The 24,168-nt window shown below is 56.4% G+C and overlaps 1 protein-coding gene across 2 annotated transcripts in view; it reads right to left on the minus strand.

Annotated features, from left to right (window-relative positions):
• Window positions 1–24,168, minus strand: part of DLG3 (discs large MAGUK scaffold protein 3) — a gene marked incomplete at both ends in the record, with an annotated part of 49,763 nt that overhangs the window by 15,691 nt on the left and 9,904 nt on the right. The window contains 9 exons of one of the 2 annotated variants that reach the window (XM_082289174.1): window positions 2,954–3,056; window positions 3,443–3,599; window positions 7,071–7,230; window positions 7,374–7,518; window positions 7,841–7,977; window positions 8,351–8,520; window positions 8,991–9,115; window positions 12,146–12,196; window positions 20,004–20,057. In XM_082289174.1, coding sequence (XP_082145300.1) covers window positions 2,954–3,056; window positions 3,443–3,599; window positions 7,071–7,230; window positions 7,374–7,518; window positions 7,841–7,977; window positions 8,351–8,520; window positions 8,991–9,115; window positions 12,146–12,196; window positions 20,004–20,057 — 1,102 coding nt within the window. The remainder of the gene's footprint in view (window positions 1–2,953; window positions 3,057–3,442; window positions 3,600–7,070; window positions 7,231–7,373; window positions 7,519–7,840; window positions 7,978–8,350; window positions 8,521–8,990; window positions 9,116–12,145; window positions 12,197–20,003; window positions 20,058–24,168) is intronic. The other variant, XM_082289175.1, reaches the window with a different exon arrangement.

A 24,168-nucleotide genomic window follows, 5' to 3' on the forward strand; every position in this document is an offset into this window, starting at 1 on the left:
AGGAAGCTTGCCCAGGGTGCAGCAGGGGGGTGAGCCAGGGCTGACTCTCACAGTGTTCAACACGTTCAGGACATGCTTATCAAGACTGAAAAGTATGTAACAGGTGAGCCGGCACCTCTTGCTGTGAGGGCCATCACGGCGCTGTGCCGTGTGCCAGGATGTTTGCTCTCCTCACTCAGCAGCTTGACAAAAACACCTCTGTACCCTCCCACCGCTTCTCCCTTTCCAGGGTGTGGGTGTTCCTAGAGCTGCGCCTGATTCTGGCCCCTGGGGTGAGCTCCATGCTGGGAGTGGAGTCCTTGAGTGTGCACATGCTGTAGACCACGATCAACAGGCAGGGATCTCTTGCCTGCCCCAAGGATCCCAGAACCAGCATACATGAGTGTGACACACCTGCAAACACGCCCAGCAGAGCCAACAAAGCAGCGGGTCTGCATCTGGGCACCAGGAGACAGCACAAAGGGGAAGGCGTTGGCAGAGAGGGGAGCTACATTGGAAAGCAACTCCTGAGTACACATAAAGCCCTGTATCCAAACGCTTCTGCCCAGGCCCAGGCTGGGCCATCAGCAGAGCACAGAAATGCTCAGGCACAGGTTTCAGCCCAGCCACTTGCAAAAACTATGCACAGCTTCAGCCCGGCATTTTAGCACCCTGACCCCAGACACCTTCCCTCTGCAGGCCCAGGAAAGCAGAAGGAAGCACAGCCATAGGGAAAGCTCAGAAGCTTTTAGAACTCACTGCACACCCCTGGAAGTCCCCTTTGAACAGACTGGCTCAGAGAAATGCCATAATGAGAATTTTTGTATTTTCAGGTGAGGAATATCAAGGCTTTGTTGCATGGGGTGTGAGAAAGGGGAATTGCCAAATCCAAGCGCTGGTGATAGCAGCAAGCAAAGGTCAGGGGGAGAAGTGCTCAGAGGCAATGGACCTCACAAAAACTTAGGAATCATCACTCCCCCTCCTCGACAGAATGTAGCAGTGGTCAAAGGTGCTGGTACTCAGATGAAAGGGAGGATGGCAGCTCCTCTAGTTTCTAGTCTTTCTTGGTTTGGTCTTTGTTTCTTTTCCCTCCTAGTGCCTGGCAGGACACCACAGGGAGGGTCCCTCATCCTGCAAGACCTGCACAAGCAGCCTCTCTGACCCCTTGGAGCCCCAGCAAGGTCAGACACAGAGCACATTGCACTCATCCAGCACCCCAAGGCAAGCCCTGCCCACGCTCAGGTACGAGAGAGAGGTGCCATCCTCTGCCTCTGCTAGCGGGGAAGAACTTCTCAGATCTCCTTTTCACCAGCATCTCCTCCTTTGGCCATCCTACAATCCAGCTCTCCTGCTCTTTCCACAGCCATGACGAACATAGAAAAGGCAAACGTTTGAGAGCACATGGGCCATCGAGGGGGCCCAGACTCATCCACACGCAGGGCTCACACCAGGGAGCTCTTTCTCCATGACTCCCAGCCCTTCAAGCCTCTTGAACCCTGAAGGCAACTTCCAAGATACAACAGTCTGTACTCCACAGCCACAGCGCTGCTTCCCAGGATGGCTGCAGCCCCTGTGCTGGGTGCTGCTGCCCACATGTGCCAGGAGCCATCACAGACATGGAAAGTCACTAGCTACAACACATTGACATTTCCGCCTCGGTCTAAGGGGGTTTCAAAACATCTTGTCCAGTTTGACATTTAAGAACCACTCTTGGTTGGTGTCTTTGCCAAATCTCAAGTGGCAAAGGGAGCCAGAAATACAAGAACATTAAGTGCTTCCTGGAAAGAAAGAGAAAAAAAAAAGCCAAAACAAACAAACCCCACACCCACAGCACAGCCGGAGCAGCACCAGTGACTCCGCGCTCCAACGGCCTCTGCCATGGGATGGAGGAGGAACAGTGGAGACAGGGACCAGCAGGACGCTGCCCAGAGATGCCAGAGAGGAGGCACTAGACGAAGGGCTTGACTAGGGCGGGACACTGGCCTCCTTGGAGAGGACCAGAACTGCTGGTGGAGAAAGCCAGTGGGGCCCAGGAGAGACACCTTTTCCAGCGGCCGGGAACGGCTGCATCCCAGCACGTGCACGATGCCGCTCTGGACACGGCCGCAGCCCCGGGGTCAGCCCCGGCCCCTCGCTGCCTGGCGGGGCACCCTCCCAGCCCACGGGCCACGCTCCAGCGCTGCCGCCCAGGGAAGCTTTGTGCAGGCAGCTGCCGGCTCCCTTCCCGCTACCCCGGGCTGCCCATCCCGGGACCACCAGCCCCCGCCGCTGCCGAGGGAATCGGAACTCAGCGATAACGAAAGGCTACGGGTGGCGCCGCAGGTGGGATGCTCAGAGGTGGGGACGAGCCCCAACTCACCAGCGACGACCCAGTTCCAGCCCCGCCCGCACCATGGTCACCCTCCAGGACGCCTGAGCCCCTCCGACCACGGGGTCCCTCCAGCAAGGCCCGTGGGACCCCACGGAACCGGGCCTCGCGGCGACGCCCTCCGCCAAGCAGAGCTCTTCCCCCTCCCTCGAAGACGACCCCGTGCCGCCGAGCTCCCCCCCGCGACCCCGATGCCGGCCGGGGCCCGGCCGGGCTGCCCGTGCGGCGGCGGGCGCTCACCTGCAGGCGGGGCGGCCCCGGCCCCGCACCCGCCCGGCCCGCACACAAAGCCGCGCAGGCACGGCCGGCGGGACGCCGCGGCCCCGCCCCTCCGCCGCGCCGGCCAATCAGCGACCGCCCCGCCCCCGGGCCACGCCCCCCGCCCGCCGGCGCCGCGCCCGCAGCCCCCCGCCCCGGCCTCTCGAGCCGCGCGCCGGCCGCCGCCCCGCCCGCCTTATCTGCATATCCCCGCCCACCCAATCTACATATCAACCCCCTCATCTGCATGCCCCGCCCGCCGCCGGTGCCGCTGCCGCTGCCGGTGCCGATCCCGATCCCGATCCCGATCCCGATCCCGATCCCGATCGCGGTCGCCCGTGGCGGTACCTTCGGGCCGGTACTGCGCGATGATGGTCACCGTCTGCCCCGCTCGCTTCAGCGCCGCAGCCGCCTGCTCGTGGGTGGCGTTGCGAAGGTTCACGCCGTTCACCTGCCGGGACAGAGCGGCTCCGCTGGACCGGACCCACGCGGGCAGGAATCGAGGGGGTCCGCCCTACGCCTCGGCCCCGCTGCCCCGCCTCTGTACTGGTACCGACGGTACCCACACTCTCAGAGCCTCATCGCTCTGCCACTGTGCCCCCAGCACCATGCCTGGTAGCGGCACTTCCAGTACCGGCATCCCCGGTACCCGCCCCCGGCTGGCCCAGGCATCAGGGCTGCCCCACCGCAGGCACCCCCGGGGCCGTGTCAACACACCGGCACCTGGGATGCATCCCATAGAACTGCGCTTCGGGTGGCAGGGGACAGGTGTCCTGTGGGAGCCCACCCGGGGCTGTGGGAGGCCACGAAGGGGCGGTAGGTGCCCCACCAACTCACCGAAAGGATACGGTCTCCCCTTCGTAGCTCCCCACTGAGGTCAGCAGGGCCTCCAGCCAGGATGAAGGACACAAAGATCCCCTCGCCATCTTCCCCTCCAACAATGTTGAAGCCCAGGCCGGTGGAGCCTTTGTGCAGGATGATTTTCCGGGGCTCCCTGGAGGGACACATAAGGGACAGGGAGACATCATCAGGGTGAGGAGCAGCAAAGCTGGTGACAGGCTTTTCTGTGCCCAGGCTTTGTGGCACATTGGTGGGGCTGGAGTCACCCGAGTGCAGTCTGGTGTGACTCAGCCATCAGCACTGTGGAGACTGATAAACCAGAAGAGGTGCAGGCAGTGTGACATGAGACACAGCATGGACAGAGACAAGAGCATCCACTGTGAAATCACACACAGAAACACTGAACTGCATGATGGCATCAGATGCCATGAGCCAGGAGAGGGGGAGCAAGCCCCTCCACAGTATGGCAAGTATGCCTACAACCCCATGCGCTCCTTCCATGCCACAGACCCTGCACAGCTCAACAGAAGTCCTAAATTTTTTGATGATGACTTAATTCTATCACAGCTCAAACAATAGGCAGGCAAAAGCAGGAAGACTGCCTGGCATTGCAAAACTCCTGCGTCAATTTTCGTCTGGGAGAAAAACCCAATGTGATGGGAACAACGGCAGCTCCCAGCTCAAGCTCTGGATTGAAATAAGGAATAAGTGATGCCAGACAATTAGCACAGGCTGGTGGTGATTGTCAGCCAACATGATACTGGGGAACATCAGGGCATCTGCTGTGGCTGGATCCTGGGCACTTCCTTGGGTACCACAAGGACCAAAGGCCTGAGCTCAGCAACCTGATCAACCACTCACCTGCCAGGTATCAGAGGGAGATCTCTGGGATGTGTTAGCAGAGATGCTCGAGCCCAGGCACGACATTGAGTGAGGGCACCCACTGTAGACCCTAAAATGTTGGCAGACTTGTACTAAGAGGACCCTGGGGCACTGGGGTGGTGGGGCTGGAATATACCAGAACCAGGAGGAGATCAGGACAGCCACAGAATTGCTCACTCAAAAGATGCTCAGCCACAAATCCTCAAGATGTCACCAGTGCTTGGCTTACGGGCAGTTGTGAGGGGGCAGGGAGGGCTGCAGCCCTCAGTCCCTCTGCAGCAGAGCTGTGCCTAGGGCTAGAGTTCTCCCAGGGGAAGAAATAGGTCAGGTTTCTGGGTCTGCAAACCCTGCCTCCAACCAGGAGATGAACTTGCTCTGCCCCTTGGGTTTTGCTGCTGCCCAAGCAGCGTGCAGGAAGCACAACCTCCACTCAGCGTGGGGGGAAGTATGCCCAGCACTCATGAGGACCAGACAGTTTGGTGGAAGGTGAAGAGACCCTGCAAGAATGAGGAAAGGAAATGAAGCCCCAGACAGGTCCATTACAGCTCTCAGTCATGACATGCACTCTTGGCTTCCATCCTCCTCACAGGAGGCATGACATGGATCCTCCAGGCAGATCCCATGCTGAATGTCACAGTGTTAACACTGGGACCTTGGCACAGAGCAGCTGAGGGGATCCTGTGGGGCTGTGCTGGGTCTGGGTTGCAGTGGTAGAGCTCACCAGAAAACAGATTCTTTGTTCCCAGCCCTAGGTGCTGCAGGACATGAGGATCTCTGGAGCCACATCCACATCCAAGCAGCACTTGTGCCCATGGGAGGGGGAGAGGCTGGATACTGGACCTCTGCTTTTCCTAGGGAATGGCTGGCAGATGCCTCATGAGAAACAGCCTCTTTCTCAGGGCAGCTTCTGCCTTTCCCCACACCAGTAACTTGCGTTTGGACCACACCGGTCCCAGTGCACAACCTTGGTGCCAACAGACCCGCAGCGATGCAGCTGTTCTGGGGGGTCAGCGATGCACATGAGGCTTTCAGCACTGTCCTGGGAAGAATGAAGGAAGTGCTGAGCCCACTGCAGGCTGTGAATCTGTTGGGTAGCACGGGGCTGTGTCTGGGCACGCTGGCCCAGTGGAGCCAGCCCATCCGCAGCGGGGCCCTCCACAAGGCAGCACCATCCTCTAGTGGCCACCAGCACGTGCTGCATCAGGGCCACTGCTGAGCCATCGCTGTGCCATTGCCACTGCCAAGCCACTACTGGGCCACTGCCAAGCCATCACTGTGCCACTGTCACTGGCAAGCCACTGCTGAGCCACTGGCAAGCCCTGATCATACCACTGCCACTGCCCAGCCACCACTGAGCCCTCAGGGTGCCATTGCCACTGGCTGTGTCCAGCCTAGGCTGGGTGCCTCTTTCTGCTCTCTAGCCCACAAATGGGAATGCTGGCACATGTGAGAAGGGACACCCTGGTGGGACCAGGGTCCCTGGTGTGTTTTCCAAGCGCTGGGACTCAGTCCCTTCTGTGGTGCACTGTAATGGCAGACAGCACTGCTCCTGCCTGTGGCATCATCCCCCAGTGCCCTGGCAGCACAGAAGTGGCTACACTTGGTGAGGATGCAGTTCCAGAAACAGGCTCTAGAACCAGCATCGATGATGCTGAGACCAGCGGGAGAGGTGGGGTGTGGGTGGAAGGCAGTGCTGCACAGGTCACGGGCTGCAGAGGCACCCAGCTGTGGCTGAGCACCAAGAAGTGAGAAATCCCTGTGACAAAGATGAGTGCAGACACTCTCCAGGAGGCTGGCAGACCTGACAGCAGATGGAAAGTCAGGGTCTCCCACTCCAGCATCCACCACTGACCTGTCAAATGGGAGAATCCTGGACAAAGCTACCACATCTTCCACTGTAAACACACCCCCAAAACCAGCCTGCAACCTTGTTCCAAACAGCAGAGCCAGCCCTAAGCCTAAGTCGGATGTTGGTCCTTAGAAATCAGCCTAATCCCTACAGTCCTGGCCCTGGGGATACCACATTCAGAGCACTGGCCCCAAGGCTTTGACAAGAAGAGGGAAAGCTGTAAGAATCGGCTAGTAGAGCAGGACTTGCCAGGTCTTGCTCTCCCATCCTCAGCTTGAGGCTTTAGAAAAGTTTTACACTGCATTTAGGCTCAGAGCAATGTTTTCTTTGTGCTCCTCTTTATTTCCTGGCTTCAGGCAACAAACCTGTTCATGCAGCATAAAGGATTCTACTGGGGCAAGGGGGGCTGGCAGTCCTTGCAATGGCACCTGAGTGTAGGTGGTTTGGGATGCTGGTCTCGGAGCGTGGGAGGAACCCCACCTGTTTGCAAGGCTGTGATCCCCCCGGCCCTTCACCCCCAGCACAGCTCCACCTGGGGACATCCCGGGAGCCCGTGGCACTGCTGGATGGCACTATAAGGGCAGGGAACACCTTTTATTCCAGGTATTGTAAAATAAGCAAGAGAACAAAGCTGAAATGCAGTTTTGTAAAGCTTGTGAAAGAGTAGGAGAGGGACTGGAGAGGGAGGGAATGCAGCAAGCCAGGGATTGGCACAGCAGGGCTGGTCTCAGGGGGTGAGCACAAAGCTCATTATGGGGACCTCAAGCATTGCACCATGCACCTACAAATGGTCTTTCAAGGCTCTGCACTGGCAGTGGGGATGACTTCAAGCCGCCACAGAGGGAAAGTGAGGAAATGAGGAACATGAGAGGGATGCTCATGCCTGGTACTCACCTGGTGAAGTCGTCATCTCCGATCATGTGCCGAGGGACAGGCGAGTACCGGGATGGAGTCACCTGGGCAGGGATGGGATAGGCAGGCTTGCTTTCAACACTGCCCAGGTAGCCCAGACTGGAGTTATGGCTTATGTGGTTGTCAGCCAAGGCTGAGAAGGCTGCAGGGGAGGAGAAGGTCATCAGGAGCAGAAATCCATACACAAGGAGGACATGGAGACCAGCCCAAGCCCTGCTCCCCACCCCAACAAGCTCAGTGCCCCACAGCCCCGCGTGCCCAGCCAGTGGCCAGCGGCGTACGTACTGCTGGCGTAGTCGGGGGGCGCGTACATGTCGTTGAGGTGGATGTTGCCGGGCTTGGCCACTTTCAGGTACACCATGTCAGAGGTGTTCTTCAGAGCGGCCACTGCCTCCTCATGCCGCACGTCCTGCAGGTTTGTGTTATTCACCTGCCGGAGGGAAAGGGCTGGGTGACATGGCTGAGCAGCAGGGCAAGGACCAGGGCAGGGACCAGGGCAGCCCTGCAGCAGTGATTTTCCATAGGGGAGGTGCCCCAGTAGCTCCAGAGGCATGGTTCCATGGCCTTGGGTTTGACCCTCCTGCCTGCAGCCTTTGCTGTGCCTGCCCTCCCACAGCAACATCCCAGCAGGAGCTGCGGGGAAGAGGTGTGAGGCTGCTGACAGGACAGGGGCTGGGGTTCAGGATCAACATCGCATCACAGTGGAACCTGTTCAGCTCTGCCTCACAGCTGGCTGTGGCCATGGGGCTTACCGCAAGCAGCCGGTCCCCGATCTGCAGGCGCCCGTCCTTTTGGGCAGCACCTCCCTCGATGATCTTGGTGATGTAGATGCTGTTGTCCCCAGGGATGTGCTGGTTCCCGATACCCCCTGCAATGCTGAACCCCAGGCCTGAGGGAGAGTGAGAATGCAGGTGAGGGACAGACAGATAAACAGAGCCCTGGGCTGGCACCACAGCCCATGTGCCTCGCTGGGCTTCGCACCTTGCCCAAATCCAGCAGGCAATGGGGGACCCCACTGCTGCCTGAGGCCAGCCTGGCCACCATGCACTGCACTGTGGGTCTGTCCCATACCCTGTGCCCCACAGCATCCCATGCTGCTGGGTCACCCTGCAACATCCTGCACTGTGGCGGTGCCTCCTTGCATCCCACATCCCCCATGAGGCTGCCCTGCATCTCATGACATCTCACACCGAGGGGTCACCCCACACTGTCCTGTGGGGCAGTGGGGCACCCTTGCCAAGCAAGCAGAGTGAGGGGTTCACCTTTGGGGCCCTTCATCAGGTTAACCTCCATGATGGTCTCTGGTGGGGGCTGCCGGCGGCGCACCACGAGCCGCACCACGGGGCCTGCTTCCTTCAGGGCCTCCACAGCTTTGCTGTGCACAACCTCAGAGACGTCCACGTCATTCACCCGCAGCACGCAGTCGTTCACCCTGTGGGGACAGGACGGCTCTGAGCATCCCTGGGGAACCACCAACCCATGCCACCCTCCTTTGGTCACCTGTGCCACCCTCCTCCAGCCACACAAAGGAGAGCTGTTCAAGCTGGCCAGATCCTGCCCTGCTGGGATAAGAGGGGTCCCTCCCAAAGTGGGGGAGAGCACAGCTGGACCCTTTAGTGTAACCCTGATGGAGATGGGAGATGAGAAGAAACGCTGGATCCCTGCCTTGAGCTGTAGCAGGATGGATGGGAGCAGGAGCCTGATACAGGGAGGGGAGCAGGGGTGACTACAGACAGGAGGCTGGTGGCCAGGGATGGTGGACATCCCTGTCTTGAAGGGATCTGGCTGTGGGGAAGAGATATATGGAGGCCAGGGACCATGTCAGGAAAAGGGGTTAGGCCTAGAGGGTCCATGCAGAGATGCTGGGTGACACCCTGGCTGCTCCCCCAGCTCTGTACTCACCCTAGACGGCCATCCATGGCTGCCGCTCCCCCGGGGATGATCTTGGTGATGAAGATACCCGGGTCATCTGGAACATGGGGGTTGTCGATGCCTCCTGCTATGCTGAAGCCGAGGCCGGAGTTACCCTGTGGGAAATCAAACGCCGCGTCTTTCCCCCATGGGCAACTGCTTGCTGCCAGCCTTCCTTAAATGGTTCCCCCCAGCCGTGGGACCGCCTGGGGCACGGGAGCCCTTACAGCATCTGTCACACCCCAGGGTGCCCAGCTCAGGGGGCAGAGGGATGCTGGCCAGAGGAGAGGCCGGCGTTCCTCAGCTGAGTGCTCAGCACAGCAGCGTGGAGCACGGAACAGATGGAGTGGGAGAGTGGGAGCCGCCGAGGACCTCCCTCACCACTGTGTCTCCACGGAGAGACTCTAAGGCAGGCGGGGAGCTGGGGGAAGAGGAGGTGGTCCTTGGCGGAGAAAACCTCCCCTTGCTGGCTGCTCCCCAGGAGGAGACACTGATGCTGCAGCCTGCACAGACCAGCGGGGATTGTGCCAGTCACCAGCATCCCACTCCTGCCCCTCTGCACTCTGGGATGTAGCCCTGGCATAGAGCCAAGCCGGGGACCAGCAACACTGATGACAAAATATACAGGTTTGGGTAGAGGTGGCTATCAGGAGGGAGTGGGCTCTCCAATTCTGCCTCCTTTTCCTCACAGACATGCCTGGAGCACCACTTGAACTTCTGCTGAATTATGCCTGGGGGGAATGCAGGGACCACAGCTCATCTCCAGGCCATTTCTGCAGCATCTCAGGAATGAGTGGCTGTGGCCCTGTGCCACCTCTCCCACTTGCAGGATCCTCATTAGTGACACACTCACAGGCGCTGCTTCGAGATCTGTGCTTGATGCAAGTGGACAATTCCTGCCTTTTTTGCTCTGCCTTGAAAATCAGATGGCTCATCGCCGTGTTTCCTCATGCGGAAGAGCTGACACTTAGTCACATACTATTGTCCCTGCCTCTCTCGAACACAAGTGGGCTCAGGCCAAGCTCTCCTGGCTGCCCATGGCCCCACTGCTCACTGGGAGATGATGGGGTACTCTGCTCTTCCAGGGGACCTGTGGCTGGGAGGGTCACACTGGAACTCGGGCTCCCTGGGATAATTTGGCACCAACAGCCATCTGGGGCTTGCACTTTTCCCCAGCAATTTTGCCCCAGCATCAGCTCCTGAAGCGATGCAGAGCTGACTTTATGATGCTCATGACACAGCACCAGGAGCCACCAATGCCTGTCACCGTGCAACACTCCCGGATGCTCTCTGGCCAGCTGGGATTTGGCTGGCATGTGGCACGGAGGCATTCAGCGGTAAAGGGTCTGTGGCTGCTCTCTTTCCTCTAAGCTGGATTCTGACTACCCTGGGCCTAGCTCGAAAAAGCTCCTTACTATCACAGAGACCCAGCCTGGCCACAGCAAGGCAGGTGAGACTGCAAAATGATCTCCAGCCATTCGTTGTGCCTGTCTATGGAAGGTCCTTTGCTAGCTACAAAACCTGGAAATTATCTGGGAGGTGCCAATTTTTATTCTGATAAACCTCAAAAAGGAGTTCAAGGGATTTCTTAGCTGGTATCAGTGTTGATGCCAGGGTAGCTCCTGCTGTCGACACATGTATGATGGGTAAAACACAAAGCTGTGTCCCTCTGCAGATTGTGTTTCTGCTATTATTGTCCCCAAAATGCTGCTGCATTTACCTTTGTCTTTACAAGAAAGACAAGGATTACTAACAGTGACTGACCAGCCATTTTGGAGTGCACTGGGGTCAATTCTGGAAGCCTCAGCAAGGGGACAGCCTCACCTACAGGCAGCAGAGTGCTCCTCCTGCATTAAGACAGGATTGCTGGATCCCACTGGGGACCAGGTGAAGGGGAAGGTCCTAGGTATGGTCCATGCTAGCCCAGACTGCTAAGCGCTGAAATTCCCTCATGGTTTCTTGCTGTTGGAGAAGGAATTGCTGCCTGGGGCTTTGAAATGGGGGCATCAATGAGTGTTGTCTCTTTGTGTGGTCCCGCCAGCTCTTCCCCTGTTCCCATTATGGGCTGATGACAGAGGATGCTCTGAAGAATCCCCGAAAACAAGAATTTTGCCTGTGACTTGGGCCCGGAGCAAGAAGCACTTAGCCCAAAAAGGAAGGATCCCCTGGACTGGTGTCGTCAGGCACGCCGGGGAAGCTGTGGGTGAGGCAGCAGCCCCAGATAACCTTCCGTCCACCCACCTCCGTGATGCAGAGCCAAGGGAAGGAGGGAGATGACTAAAGGCAGAGAGGAACAGAATAATGAGCGATGTGTCTTCCCCTGCAATGCCGGCCACGCGGCGAGGCTGAGCCGCCTGGCACGGCAGTGAGGGGGAGGCAAGGTGTGCTGTGAGAGCCGCGGGCAGCCTCCCACCACAGCCATTCCCAGCCAGCAGGGCTGTGCCTGCCTCAGAGTAAACCCCGGGCCAGCTTTTCCCGCTCCCTCTCCATCCCTCCTCCCCTGCTGCTTCCTGGGCAACAAGAAAGCCCTTCTTGCCCTGTGTGGTGCTGGCTTGCCCCCGGATAAATCCCATACATGGGGGGGAGGTAATTTCAGCCACGGCTGGTGTGGTGCACGCCATCACCTGTGTGTTGCCAGCGAAGAAAAGGCTTGAGCAGGAACTTCCTCCGTTGTGATTTGTTTTACTAAAAAACCTGGTTTTAGACCATATACCCGAGAGGGACAGGGAGCCTGGTGGCAGGGTGACTTCGGTCCTTCTGCCCAGTTGTGGGGTGCACCCACCTGTGTCTGCACAAGCAGAGCCCTCCACACCTCTGTTTTCTGACAAAGGCAATGACAAAGAGCCTCCCCCCATACTCTGCACTGACGGGTTTGTGGGGGTGAGGGTGTGAAAGAGGGACGCAAGGGAGAAGCCCTCCTCCCTCCCTTCTGGAGGGGTGCGCAGGGGGAGAGGGGAGCAGCAAGCCCACCCTGGTGGGAGCCAGGCTGGCAAAGCAGGTGTGACACCCACGAAAGCCTCCAGAGAGAGCGGGGAGTAGAGACCAAGCTCTCCCCATCAGCTGTGCAGGGATGCGTGGGGGGCTTGCTGTGCCGAGGGGTGGGCGAGTGGGAAGAGGCTGCTGGTGGGTGAGTAAGGAGTACTTACCCTTTCCAAGACGATCTCCTCATATTTGAACATCCCATCACTGCCATTCATCTGGAGAGAGGGAGACAGTGTGTTACGACTCTCTGCTGGTCCTGGGGGAATTCGTTTTTCCCCTCTGATAGCTGAACACGAAGAATCCAACCTAAAAGCTGCATCATCACCACTGAAAAAACCTTAAATGCAACTGCTTGAGCCTGCCCTGGAATTAAACCATGTGCTGCTTTTTTCCTGGGCATGAGCCAAAGCCCACTGACTTTAATGCACTTCTGTGCAAAGCCTTTATTCTCCCAGCTCATTTCTCCAGCCATGAAAAGGAACACAACCGAAGGCACAAAAAGAAATAACACCTCCGTTACGCGGCATATAATTAACCTCAGGAATTCACTGCTTGAGGAAGGGAAGAGAGGGGGTCGGTCCATTTAAAGGGAAAAAAATGTCTGTACATAACAACATAATAAACACCTTTAGCAGCTTATATTTTTTAAATCTTTTCGTAGCATGACTGTATTAACAGGAAATTCAGAATAATTTATTCTACGAAATTAGTTGGGTGCGAAGGAAACAAGGTGTGAGAGAGTGGGGCACAGTAAGAGGTGAAAATATTGTGATGCCCTCATGTACAAAAATGGTGTAGCCTGTCTCAGGGCTGTACACCACACTGATCCCCACGCTTAAAGGTCTCCCATATCCAGAGTACCAAAGCAGAGCTCTTGGAAACATAATGAATAGAAACAAAAAAGGATGCAATTGTAGGCTGTAAAATGGTAAATGTAGAGTCAAAAAAAAAAAAAAAAAAAAAAAAATCCATTTTCCTCAAATCCATTTTCCTCATAATGAACAGTGCACAGGAAAACAAGGCAGCAGTTTCACTCCAAGTCATCAGGATCAGGCCAGAAACAGCTGCTGAGGTCTAAAATTTAGCAAGATTTGCAATGCAATTGGCTACTGAAACATCCAACGATCAACAGCAACAGTTTCAAAGAAAACTGAGTTGGAAGGGAACCCAAAGGGTTTTGGAGTCCAACTCCTGGCCCTGCACAGCTCCCCAACAATCCCACCATGTGCCTGAGAGTGTTGTCCAAATGCTCCTTGAGCTCTGGCAGCCTTGGGGCCATGACCATGCCCTGGGGAGCCTGTTCAGTGTCCCACCACCCTCTGTGCAAAAATCCTTTTCCTAATGTCCAACCTAAACCTCCCCTGACACAGCTTTACGCCCTTCCCTCAGGTTCTGTCACTGAGCACCTGAGAGAAGAGATCCGTGTCTGCTCCTCTGATTCCCCTCACGAGGAAGCTGCAGACTGTGGCGAGCTCTGTCTTCAGTCTCCTCTCCTCCAGGCTGAACAAGCCAAGTGACCTTACCCTTTCCTCACACAGTCTCCTCTGGATCCTTCACTACCTTTGTAGCCTCCTTTGGACGCTCTCTAATAGCTTCGTATCCTCATATTGTGGCCCCAGGACTCAAGGTGAGGCTGCCCCAGTGAGAGCAGAGCTGGACAATCCCCTCCCTTGCCCAGGAGGTGATTTGGTGCCCCATGCACCCCAGGTCAAAGTTGGCCTTTTTGGCTACTGGGGCACACTGTTGGCTCACTTTTTTTTTTTGGAGGGGACTGAACTCAATGTCATAATTTGAGTCACTCTGGGAAACAAGGGATGGGACATGGGTAGTTCTGTACGAAAAGGCAGAGGCAGCAGAACCCTGGAGCCAGCAGGCAAACATCTCTCCCACGGTGCAGTCCTGCCTCTGCCTGTGGCCTCTGGATAATGTGCAAGGTTCCTTGTCTGGGTTTTACACCCACCATTAACTGATGGCTCATAGATCATATGGAGCCACTTCCTGTATACGCTCTGTATCCCAAACTGGAGCTGACATGCCTTTGGACACAGCCTCATGCGGCACCAGCATGCTGGCTGTGTCCTGCTTTCCTAGCTCCTGAAGAGGCACAGCCCTGCCATCCTCCACACCCCCACAGTGCTGGGTCATTCCATGGAGGGGACAGCAACCATTATTTATGCTAAATCCATCATCTGACACCACAGAAGAATAGTCAGCAAGGCAACAGTGAGGGTCTGTTATAGGTAGGAAGAAGAAACATGAGTTTTTCTAGATGGCAACAATGAGGGGCCCAGGTAGAGGAGAAGTTCTGCAGGACAGGATCTGGGATAGGGCTGTGCCACCTGTGCCACACACAGCCTCATCCCCTGCCCTGGGAGGCCAAAGCAATCCCACACCCTGTACTGTGCTTCAAGGATGAGGTTGGGCAAAGAGACAGGAATGAGGCTCCAGGGAACACAGGCTGTGTTGTCCGTCCTTGGATGTGCTCTGTGCCTGGTGCCTCTCAGTGACAGGAAGATTCCAGGGGACAGTTCAGGGTTGGGACATCCAGATACTCCAATAGTAGGATGTGCAGATCCTCCCAGCACATTGGGAAAGGCCTTGGCCAGCTCTTACAGGAGGCTCTTGCAGCAGAAAAGCAGCGGAAGTGGTGGGATTAACACACGGCAGGATCCCTGACAGCCTCAGAGGGACAGGGACATGTGGTCAGTGCCATCTTCTGCCACAGTGCCAGCCTGGGCTGCGTCCCTGTGGGCAGAGGGGCAATTGCTTCCCTTGCCACAGGTTCCCTCTTTGGCATGGGCTGCCTTTCCCCCCCTCATCCTCCTGTACTGACTAATCCTAAATGCAGCCGGCTCGCTGGCCTGTGCCACCCTCACAGCCTCCCCCAGCACAGCCTCCCCCAGCACAGCCTCCAGCCCATCCCCTCTCTGCAGTTGGTATCCCAGTGCGTGGGGCGCGGCGTCGCCTCTCCCCGGCTTTCCAGCAACTCGGATTCCTGGCACCCTTTGCTACTACACACATTGTCCTCTCTGCTTTGGCATTCAACACAGTTGCCACACAGCCAGCCATATGCACACCCACGGCCGCAGAGGAACAGCATACACATCCCTCCAGGATGGGGATCTGCAGAAAGCTGTGACAATCTGTGAGCCGTGGTGAGAGCCAGCCCCGCCGAGGGAGCGGCCGCTGCCAGCGGCACCCGGGGTGCACCCACACCCCAGCACACAGACCCCGTCAGACACCCCGGTGCTGCCAGGCAGCTGAGGCTGGGATAGCCCCACTCCCCAAATCTCCAGGCTGCCAATGCAGAGCAGTGCTTTGCACTGCTCCCAGAAAACCGGTGGGGTAGGTGCTTGCTTGATGCGGCGTCTGCTGGGAGCAGTCTGTGCTGGCCAGGCATGCTGGGGTCACCCAGGCCTGACCATGAAGTTTTAGCTCCGATTATGTTTCCAAAATTCACGCCAGTGGAATGCCAGTTAATTGTACAAGGAAGCCAAATGAAGAACTTAATATATACCATGTAACCAAGGGAACAAGCCAACAAAGCAAACGTTCCAGCGTTGGAAAATCAAATACCAGTCACTCACTGATGGCAAAAACCTCCCCATGATACCCACCAGAGCTGCCATGACCCGGCTCTGCTGCAGGCTGTTCCCCCTGTCCTTCACCAGTGCCCTGTGCTCCTCTCCAGCTCCTGTTTGGGGCCATCTCCGGTGGGAGGATGCCTGGCTCCATCACCTCCAGGCAGGAAGAGCACACCACACCCTGCTCTCCTCTCCTCGTGTAACACCTGCAGAGCTGACAGGAGTGTCAGGGGCTAATTAGCTTTTCCCAGCATATCCTAATCCTAAGCATCGTCTGGTTTCTCATGGAAAAGAGTAAAGGTATTTTTTTCCAGGCTCTTCCCATGCAACAAGCCCACCTGAGGGCTCAGGAAGAGGCGCCTTTACTGGCCCTCTCCTCTTTGGAGCAGGAGGGAAATAGTTACCGATGATGGCACTTAGATCATCAACAGAAGGCTGCAGAGTTAACACTCATTTGATAAACAGAAGAGCACACACCTTCCAGAGCTACTGCAAGCTGTCTGCAGGCTCTGCTGGCCAACACCGCAACAGCGCACATGGAACACCCCTTGCAATTTGCTAGAGAGTAAGGGCTTGAGGTAGGCTTTTTCAGGGGGTTGTTTGGCCTTTTTTTTTTTTTTTTGTGGTGTGGTTTTGCTTGTTGGCTTGTTTTTTAAATAAAAAAGAAGGCCAGATTTAGAAGACAAAGATCAGGTTCCTCAAATGTAACCCAGATAGCCAACTAGGCTGTAAGAGGAAATAACCTGCAGGAAAGATAACACTGCTCACAGCCCCTTTTGGAGCAAGATCCTGCCCATATCCCGTGCTTAGGATGCGATGAGGACAAGCACTGGGACCTGCTGGTGGAGCAGCCATTTATCAAGATAAGTCTGAAGACTGGAGAGCCAGCCCCTGGTTGTGCCAGCCAGCCCCGAGTGTGGAGGGCACTTGGCGATGCCCCACACCTGCCCTGTGCACAGGGAAAGGGGAGAAGCCCTGTGGGCAGCGGGTGCAAGGGGCAGCTCCCTGCTGGCACGGGCACTGCCAGCGCTGGCAAGGGAGAACTCTCCCTGCCTGCACATGGCAGGGGGCCCAGGGAAAATAGGTCAAGAGCTCCCTCTCTTCACCTCCCCGTGTCCACGCGTCCTGCTGCAGCACTGAGACCTACTGACTCGCTTCCAGCTACCCCCTGGCCTCAACCCCCTTGTGTGCATTGCCCACGGTGCTGGCCTTGTGCACAGAATGAATAAATGCTCTATTTCTGGTCAGCCTTTTGCCAGAGGGCTGCAGGGACCAACCTGCCGAGCTCGGGCAGAGTGAAGGGGTTTGCAGCCTGACAGCCCCAGCAACAGCTGGGAGGACACCACAGTCATGCTGCCTGCAGGAACTGGCAGTGGGATGTGCACTTGGGACCAAAGTGTGAGGGACTCATTGGCTCAGATCAGGCCTGGAAAGCAGTTGTCTTCCTCACACCTGGCTTTTAAGTGACTGAAGAGGTGATTGCACCTCACTGCTGGGCAATGAAGCACCAAATCAGGCTCCAGGTACTCAGACTCTGAAACCTTCAACTCCTCAGGGGCTTTGGAGTGACTTTCCCTGCTCATTTTAGAACTTTCTGGCACCAAGAAGTTGTTTTAGCTTCAGAGAGGCAGCTCTGAAATGCAGAGACCCCATCTGCCACAGGAACTCTGTTTCCAATTCTCTGTCTCCCCATTATGGACATGCTGGGCAAAATATACCAAGATGTGAAACTGTGAGCAACGACCTGGAACTGGCATGGGTGATGCCCTCCAGCACCCTCCTTACCCTTCAAGGGATACTTTTAATACTGCAGGAATTTTATAATGGGTTATTTGGGTTTTTACACCCTGGGGGTGCTGGACTCTGCTCAAGCCACACGCTGAGCCCCAGCCATCCCAGTGCTGCAGCTCCTACCTTACAGTGCTGCAGGAGCTACATGCTTCTGGGGATGGAAGTGGGTGGAAGGGGACATTGAAATGCAGAACAGACTTCTTGATAAACAGTCAGGGCCAAATCCAGCCCAGCAGCCAGTCCAATGCAATCAATGGAGCTAGAACAGGAAGGAACTAGACTACATCCATCTGTTTATCATTAAGGAAAGCACTGAATAGTTAAGTAATTAAAGACTGGAAGATGTGACTTTAACCCTTCCAAATACATACTGTACCAACAGCCTTCAGCTTTTGGGTTTGTAAAAAACCTGTGCTTCCAGATTTGGCATTTTGGTGTTTGCAGCAAGCTCCTGGTGTGGCTCCTTTGCTGACCTGGGAAACTTGCCAAGGTCTTGGGGGTTGTTTTCTCTGAAGCCTGAGGAATCCAGCACCCCAGAGAAGGAAAAGATGGAGCAAGGCCTGTTTTCTGGTATAACATGAAGTAGAAGGCAAGAGGGTTTCCAGGCTGGATGCTGAGAGGAATCAAAGTGAGGTGTCTCCCCTGCCCTGGGCACCTCCAGGCACCCCAGTGGTGACACACAGCAGATCACAGCCAGCAGATCACAGCCACAGCCCGGTGGACCTTTTGACCCCTGCAGGACAGTCGCTCTCAGCATGTGCTGCTGAGGTTGGATGGATGGGATCAGCGACTGCCACGCCCAGCGTGATGCTGGCGCCTGTCTGGGGTGCAGAGCACCCCCTGAAACCCAGACGAGGTGCAGGGAGAAGGTGTGGACAGGGATATGGAGGTGGAGGGAGAGGGAGGGATGTGAAGTTAATGAGCTGGAGTAGAGGGAGACAGCGGGGAGAGCAGGAAAGTGGAGTGCCCTGCAGTGGAAGGAGTGGTTGCTGGCCCCACATGAGGGCTCCCTGCTGCTGGCCTCTGCAGGGCTCAGGAACCTGCCCGAGGTGACAGAACCTGTCCTTGGCTCTTGGGCTAACCTCTCATTGCCCTTGGGAGGACAGGGAGGAAGGACTGGCATGGATGGAGTGTGGCAAAAGAGGCAGTGCTGGTGCCTGCAGTGATGAGCAGGCCATGTTCCTCCAAAGGTGTGACATTTTGTACTGAGGGAGGGTACAACACGGATGTGAAAGCAGACTTTCCATCCAGGAATACCTCCCTGCCCTGCCCTGCTCTGCTCACAGCACACTTCTCACTTGCTCCGTCCAGCCTTATGGTGGTCCCTTCCCTCCAGGAGACACTGCCCTTTTTCCAGTTCCCTGCAGAACAGCCAGGAGAGCGCAGATAGGAAGCTGCACATGGCACTGCCTTGCAGCCAGGGTGCCCAGCACAATGAGAGAACCTCCAACCCACAAAGCCCCTGACACGCTGTGTGTTTGGGAAGGTAATCTTTGGGGACAGCAGCTCTCCTCTGCCACATTCACACAAAGCTGCTGGACCCAGGACCACCACGCTGAGAGATGCACCACTGCCTTCCTCCCCAGTGTCAGGTGGCTTTAATTCAGGCTTAATTAAACCATACAGCCAGGGTTGGAAGGGCCTCAGCCAGGCTCTCCTTCTTTTCCCTAGCCCTTCTCAACCAGCCCAGTACAGCTCTGATGTGCATGGGCCCCACCACAGGCTGCAGGCTGAGATCTGCAGTTTTCTACAGGGGAAATTCAACCCCCGGAGGTCACCTGTGGCCCACTACCCTGACTCCAAAGATGAACCCACCCCAGCTCTGAGTCCTGGTGCTGCTTCACTGCTGTGGAAGGCAGCTGAAGTTTGATGCATCAGAAGTAAATCAGATGCAAAGCACCCAGCCCTGGGAAGCTGTTAACTGGGCTCCTTTGGGCAAAAAAGGGAAGCACCCCACAAGCACAGAGCCAGTGCTGCTGGCCAGAAACCCATGCTGGCCACCCTCCTCCCTTCATCCCCCCAGCAGGAATGAGTTACAAATGTTCTGGGGACGGATGCAGCAGGATGCAAACCCTGTCTGCAACAAACTAAGATTACCTTATGCTACTCCAGGAGTGCCAAATGCACTGTGGCTGCAAACACTCACCAAGTACTGCTCAGCTGCTGGCAGCCTTCAGTGGGAAAGGAGCAACATCTGATGGGCCTTGCTGCCCTGAGGACCAGTGACTGTGATGCCAGCAAGTACCCAGAGAGCCCTGCCTAAGGAGGCTGAGGCAGTGCAGGAAGGTAAAGGATGCCCCAGCAGAGCCTCCCGGCCCCCCTGCATGGGAGGCAGAGGAAATGGCTGTATGATTAACCCTGAACACAACCAGCCCGGATGCCCAGCTCCTCTGCTGAGGCCTTTTGCCTTGTACCTCCCTGTGCTCGAGTCCCCAGCATCACTTACTGCTGGCCTTGGTTCTGCGCAGTGTCACCCAGCCCCAGCAAGGTTTGGGGGTGGGATGAGCTGTGGGGAAGTGGTGTGGGTATCAGGCTCCTTTGCTGCCTTACCAGGGCCTCCTCGAGCTGGGAAAGTCTTTCCTGCATTGCTGAGCAGGGAAAATGCAGCACTTGATCAAAGGAAGCAAAACGAAACCGGGAGACTTACAGAGAGCCCTTGTTCCAGCGAGTCTGTATTCACGATAATGGGAGCGGGGTTGGCCTGTGAGGAGACAAAAGTGGGATGTCACCAAGCTGAGCGATGAACCCAGCCCTTCGTGGTGCACTGCCTCTCCCCTGGTCATGCCAGCGCAGACCCTCCAGGCCAGGCAGCAGAGAGAGATTCAGGAAGGGCTCTGCTTGTCCCTCCTCCAAGTGTCCAACAGCCCTGGGACAGGAGCAGGGCCACAGCATGGCTCTGGGCATCAGTCTGGTCCTCAGACTCGGTGTGTCCCAAACACCCCATGGCCTTGGCTACTGGGAAAGAGACAGGGAAGATTGGAAACTCTCCCAGCCTTGTGTCAGGCTCCCACCAGCACCAAAATTTATGTGAAATTCACACTAGTGAGGGGTTAGGAGATAGGAATAGGAAAAGAAGTCCTTTTGAGAGAGGCCAGCAGACCAAGCCTTCAAGCACCCTCCGACAGCTTTTATTCCTTCTAAGCACAGAGCCACCACGCCCTGGGAGAGGTGACAGCATTTGGTCCCTTATCCTCATTACTCCTGGGGTAAACCCTCTGCTCGGCAGCCTCGGCTCATCCTCCACAGCACCACATGCATCCTCCTGTCCTGAAGGGTTCCCCGTGAACCTCTCTCGGGGTTGCTCCTCCTGGGCTGCCCTCTGCCCCTCGGCTCGCTGCACATCGCAGGGCAGACACATGTGCAGAGGGCAGCTCGGGCAGGCAGGGCAGGGAGGCAGGGACAGAGGAAGGGAGGGAGGGTCTCCCAGGAGAAGAGGATGGGCGAACATGCAGAGCCGGCGGCCGGACGGGGGGTGAGGCCAGAGGAGGGTCGGGACGGGACGGGACGGGACGGCACGGCTGGAAATCAGGGGGGGCCGAAGGAGGGGCAGGACAGGACGGCCGGAACGGCCGAAGGGATGGGACAGCCGGAGGAGAGACGGGACGGGACGGGACGGGACGGGACGGGACGGGACGGTCGGAGCGGCCGGAGCAACCAGGATGGGACGGCCGGCGACCAGGGACGAGGGCGGCCGGAGGGGCGGGATGGAACGGAGGCCGGAGGAGGACCAGGGTGGCCGGAGGGGCGGGATGGAACGGAGGCCGGAGGAGGACCGGGGTGGCCGGAGGGGCGGGATGGAACGGAGGCCGGAGGAGGACCGGGGTGGCCGGAGGGGCGGGATGGAACGGGACGCCGGAGGAGGACCAGGGTGGCCGGAGGGGCGGGATGGAACGGAGGCCGGAGGAGGAGCGCCGGGCCGGGGGGTCAGGGCTGCGGGGTCCCGCTCGCCGGAGCTGTCCAGCGCCGCCGGCTGCTGAAGGCGCGGGGCTCCGCGAAGCCTCCCCGGTCTCTGGGAGGGGGCGTGAGGGAGGGGCGGACAAAAGCGAGAAGCAAAATCCCAACCAAGACTGACATTCCTCGCTGGCACATCACGGAGAGTAGTGCAAAGCTTGGAAGGTCAGCGGTGAGCTGGAACTCGCTTCATCATCCCAAGGCTCGTGAGGAGAAGAACAGCCAGCGTGAGACACGCCAAGAGACATGAGCTACCAGGGGGAGGTGAAGTGAACCGTCTGCCTTAAGGCATCACGAACAACAGTCAGCAACCGGCGAGTCAAGCTGTGGTGGGCTAGTGAAGCAATCACCAGCGACCACGGTCTGTCCATTAACAGAGGTGTGGGAACAACAGCCTCTGTGAGTCTGGAATATTTTCACAGGAGCCAGCTACCTCCTTATTGCCCTTGTCTGGGTTTACCCGTCCCTGACTGCGACCAGCCCCCTCCCATAACCCAGCACGGCAGTCCTCACCATGTCCTGTTTTAGCTGGCCCTATTTCTAGACTATTCACTCTCCTCAATCAGTGGATGAGAGAGCTAAGGTTCAACCAGACTGTGGTTTAAATCCCGCCCTGGAAGGTTCTGCTCTCATATGGATAGAGCAGGAGGTAGTTAATTTGATTTATTCAGATGCTTTCTGATCTTTCCTGCAGCTGTAACTATTGGTTACAAAACCATAGTTTTTATGGCAATTAATTCTCTAATTCAGGCATATATGACCACTTCCAAGCACTCCTGTCAAACCCCTCCCCCACACAAAAGAGAATCACAATTTTCAGGTCCAGTGTCTTGGGATCTCCAAGGCCCAGAAGCAATGTTAAACTGGGAATATCCCCTCTCTGGCACTACACAGTCCTTGTATTTAATCCAGATAATTTGAGAGATAGAATATATTAAACCTGGCAGTGGCTTTTATTAGTCCCCAGTGCAATTCTAGGAAGGGATTCCACATTTCAAGGCAAAAAAGAAGCACTTCTACTGCCAGCAATTAACAACCAGTAGCACATCAAGGTTTGAACATCCAGAGGCCAGCTCTTATTAGATGAGTTTCCAGGAAGGATGCAGAAGAGGCAGCCTAAGTGAATGCAGCCCATCACGCGCCCCATGATTTATAAAAAGAATTCAACTCCACAAATGATGCTTTGGATCCCTCCCAGGGAGAAGTGCTCTATATAATAATGTTATAGAGGCTTTTGCAGGTCCAGCCTGAGTCCTCCACTGAGCCCCACTGCACCCTTTGTTGAATTAATAATAGCCCAAAAATCACACATCACATTGCCTCGCTCACACAGTGGTGAGCCCTAAGGACATATTTTGTTTAGCCTGCTCCCTGTGCACTGAGCATCCTTCACAGCCATTCCACACTAGTGATTTTTTACATCTCAAAATACTGCTAGGAGCACAATTTCCCACTCAGGCTCCAGATGGGACCCAGGAGATACCGAATGTGAGTGGCTGCTCTAAAACAAAGTCACACATGGTCAGGAGGAACTCAGACCAGGAAATCCCCACTTGCCTCTTGTGGCCAGCTATTCCAGCTACCACAAGAAAGGTGTTTGGGCATTAGTTCTTTCACTTGCAAATATTTCAATATTTGCACTTTGCCTGTCCTATTGAAGAGACAGACAAGACCAAAGACTCAGAAATAAGAAGAGGACCTGAAAACAAAAACCTTTTGCCTCCCTCCACCAGTCAGGCAGAAGTACCGAGCAGCTCTGCTAGCCAGGGGAAGAGAGAGAGCATCATAATTTTTTGCTGGGCAGCAGGAACGTGCTGGTGAATTAACCACACCCTCAATTCTATAGGGAACGGTAATTTATGCCCTAAGGAGCAGGGGGTTGGTGTATGCAGGGAGGAGAAGGAACAGGGCTGTGCATTCAGATCACATTCAATGGGGGCTGTCAGATCCCTTCCACCTAAACCCCTTCATCACACTATTATTTACCAAGCCCTGTTTGCACTTGGGGGGGTTTACAGATGGAAAGAGAAGAGGTCCAAGTCCTACAGTGCTCACTCCATGGCAGCAGGATCACCAAAGTCCAGTGGAGCTGGAGGTGCCCTGAACTCTCTCCATCAGGCAGAGGCACAAGGGACTGTACTTGGTCTCAGGGGATGGAGGCTGCAGGGACCCGAGGAGGACCTTGGGGAGTGAGGAGGGCACTGCACAGATGCAGAGAGATTGATCTGGGCACAAAGCCAGTGAGGAAGAGGACAGCTGTTGGGAAAATCTGGGCAGCAACAGGAGTCAAAGGGAACCGTGGTGAAGAGGGATGAGGTTTGAAGGTCAGGATTCAAGAGCTCTCTGGTCTCATGGGGGCTGAGAGAAGCAGAGCCTTGCATTCACTGAGCTCTGCATGACAGTCCTAGTGACAGCCACAGCCCAGGTGCTGATGGAGGGAGCAGCAATCTGCCCCAGGCAGTCCCCAGAAAGGGACTGGCTCCCTGTAGAGGCATTGGGTGAACGTTGTGCCTGTTTGGGGCAGCTGCCTCTGTGGTTCAAACCAGGAGGAGGCTGTGGGGCTGTATGCAGGGCAGCAGGGATGTCTGCTCTGCAAGCTGGAGCAATACCACTGCAGCACGTGCAGGGAGCAGCCAGGCAGGCCAGCAGTGCTTGGAGAAAATCTCAGGCACAGGATGCAGCCTTTCAGAAACACCCTTAGGTATCCCCTCTGGGTAGTGATAGGAGAGGGACTGCTGCTATTTGGGCTCCACTTGGGCCGTGGCAGCCCAGGGACAAAAACAAAATCACCTGGGAGCACCAAAGCCCCAAACATCTACAGGTGTCACCCCCCACCTCAGTTTCTACTGTTGTCCTCTGCT

Source organism: Coloeus monedula, assembly GCF_965178545.1.
Source record: "Coloeus monedula genome assembly, chromosome: 12".
Lineage (NCBI taxonomy): Eukaryota > Metazoa > Chordata > Aves > Passeriformes > Corvidae > Coloeus > Coloeus monedula.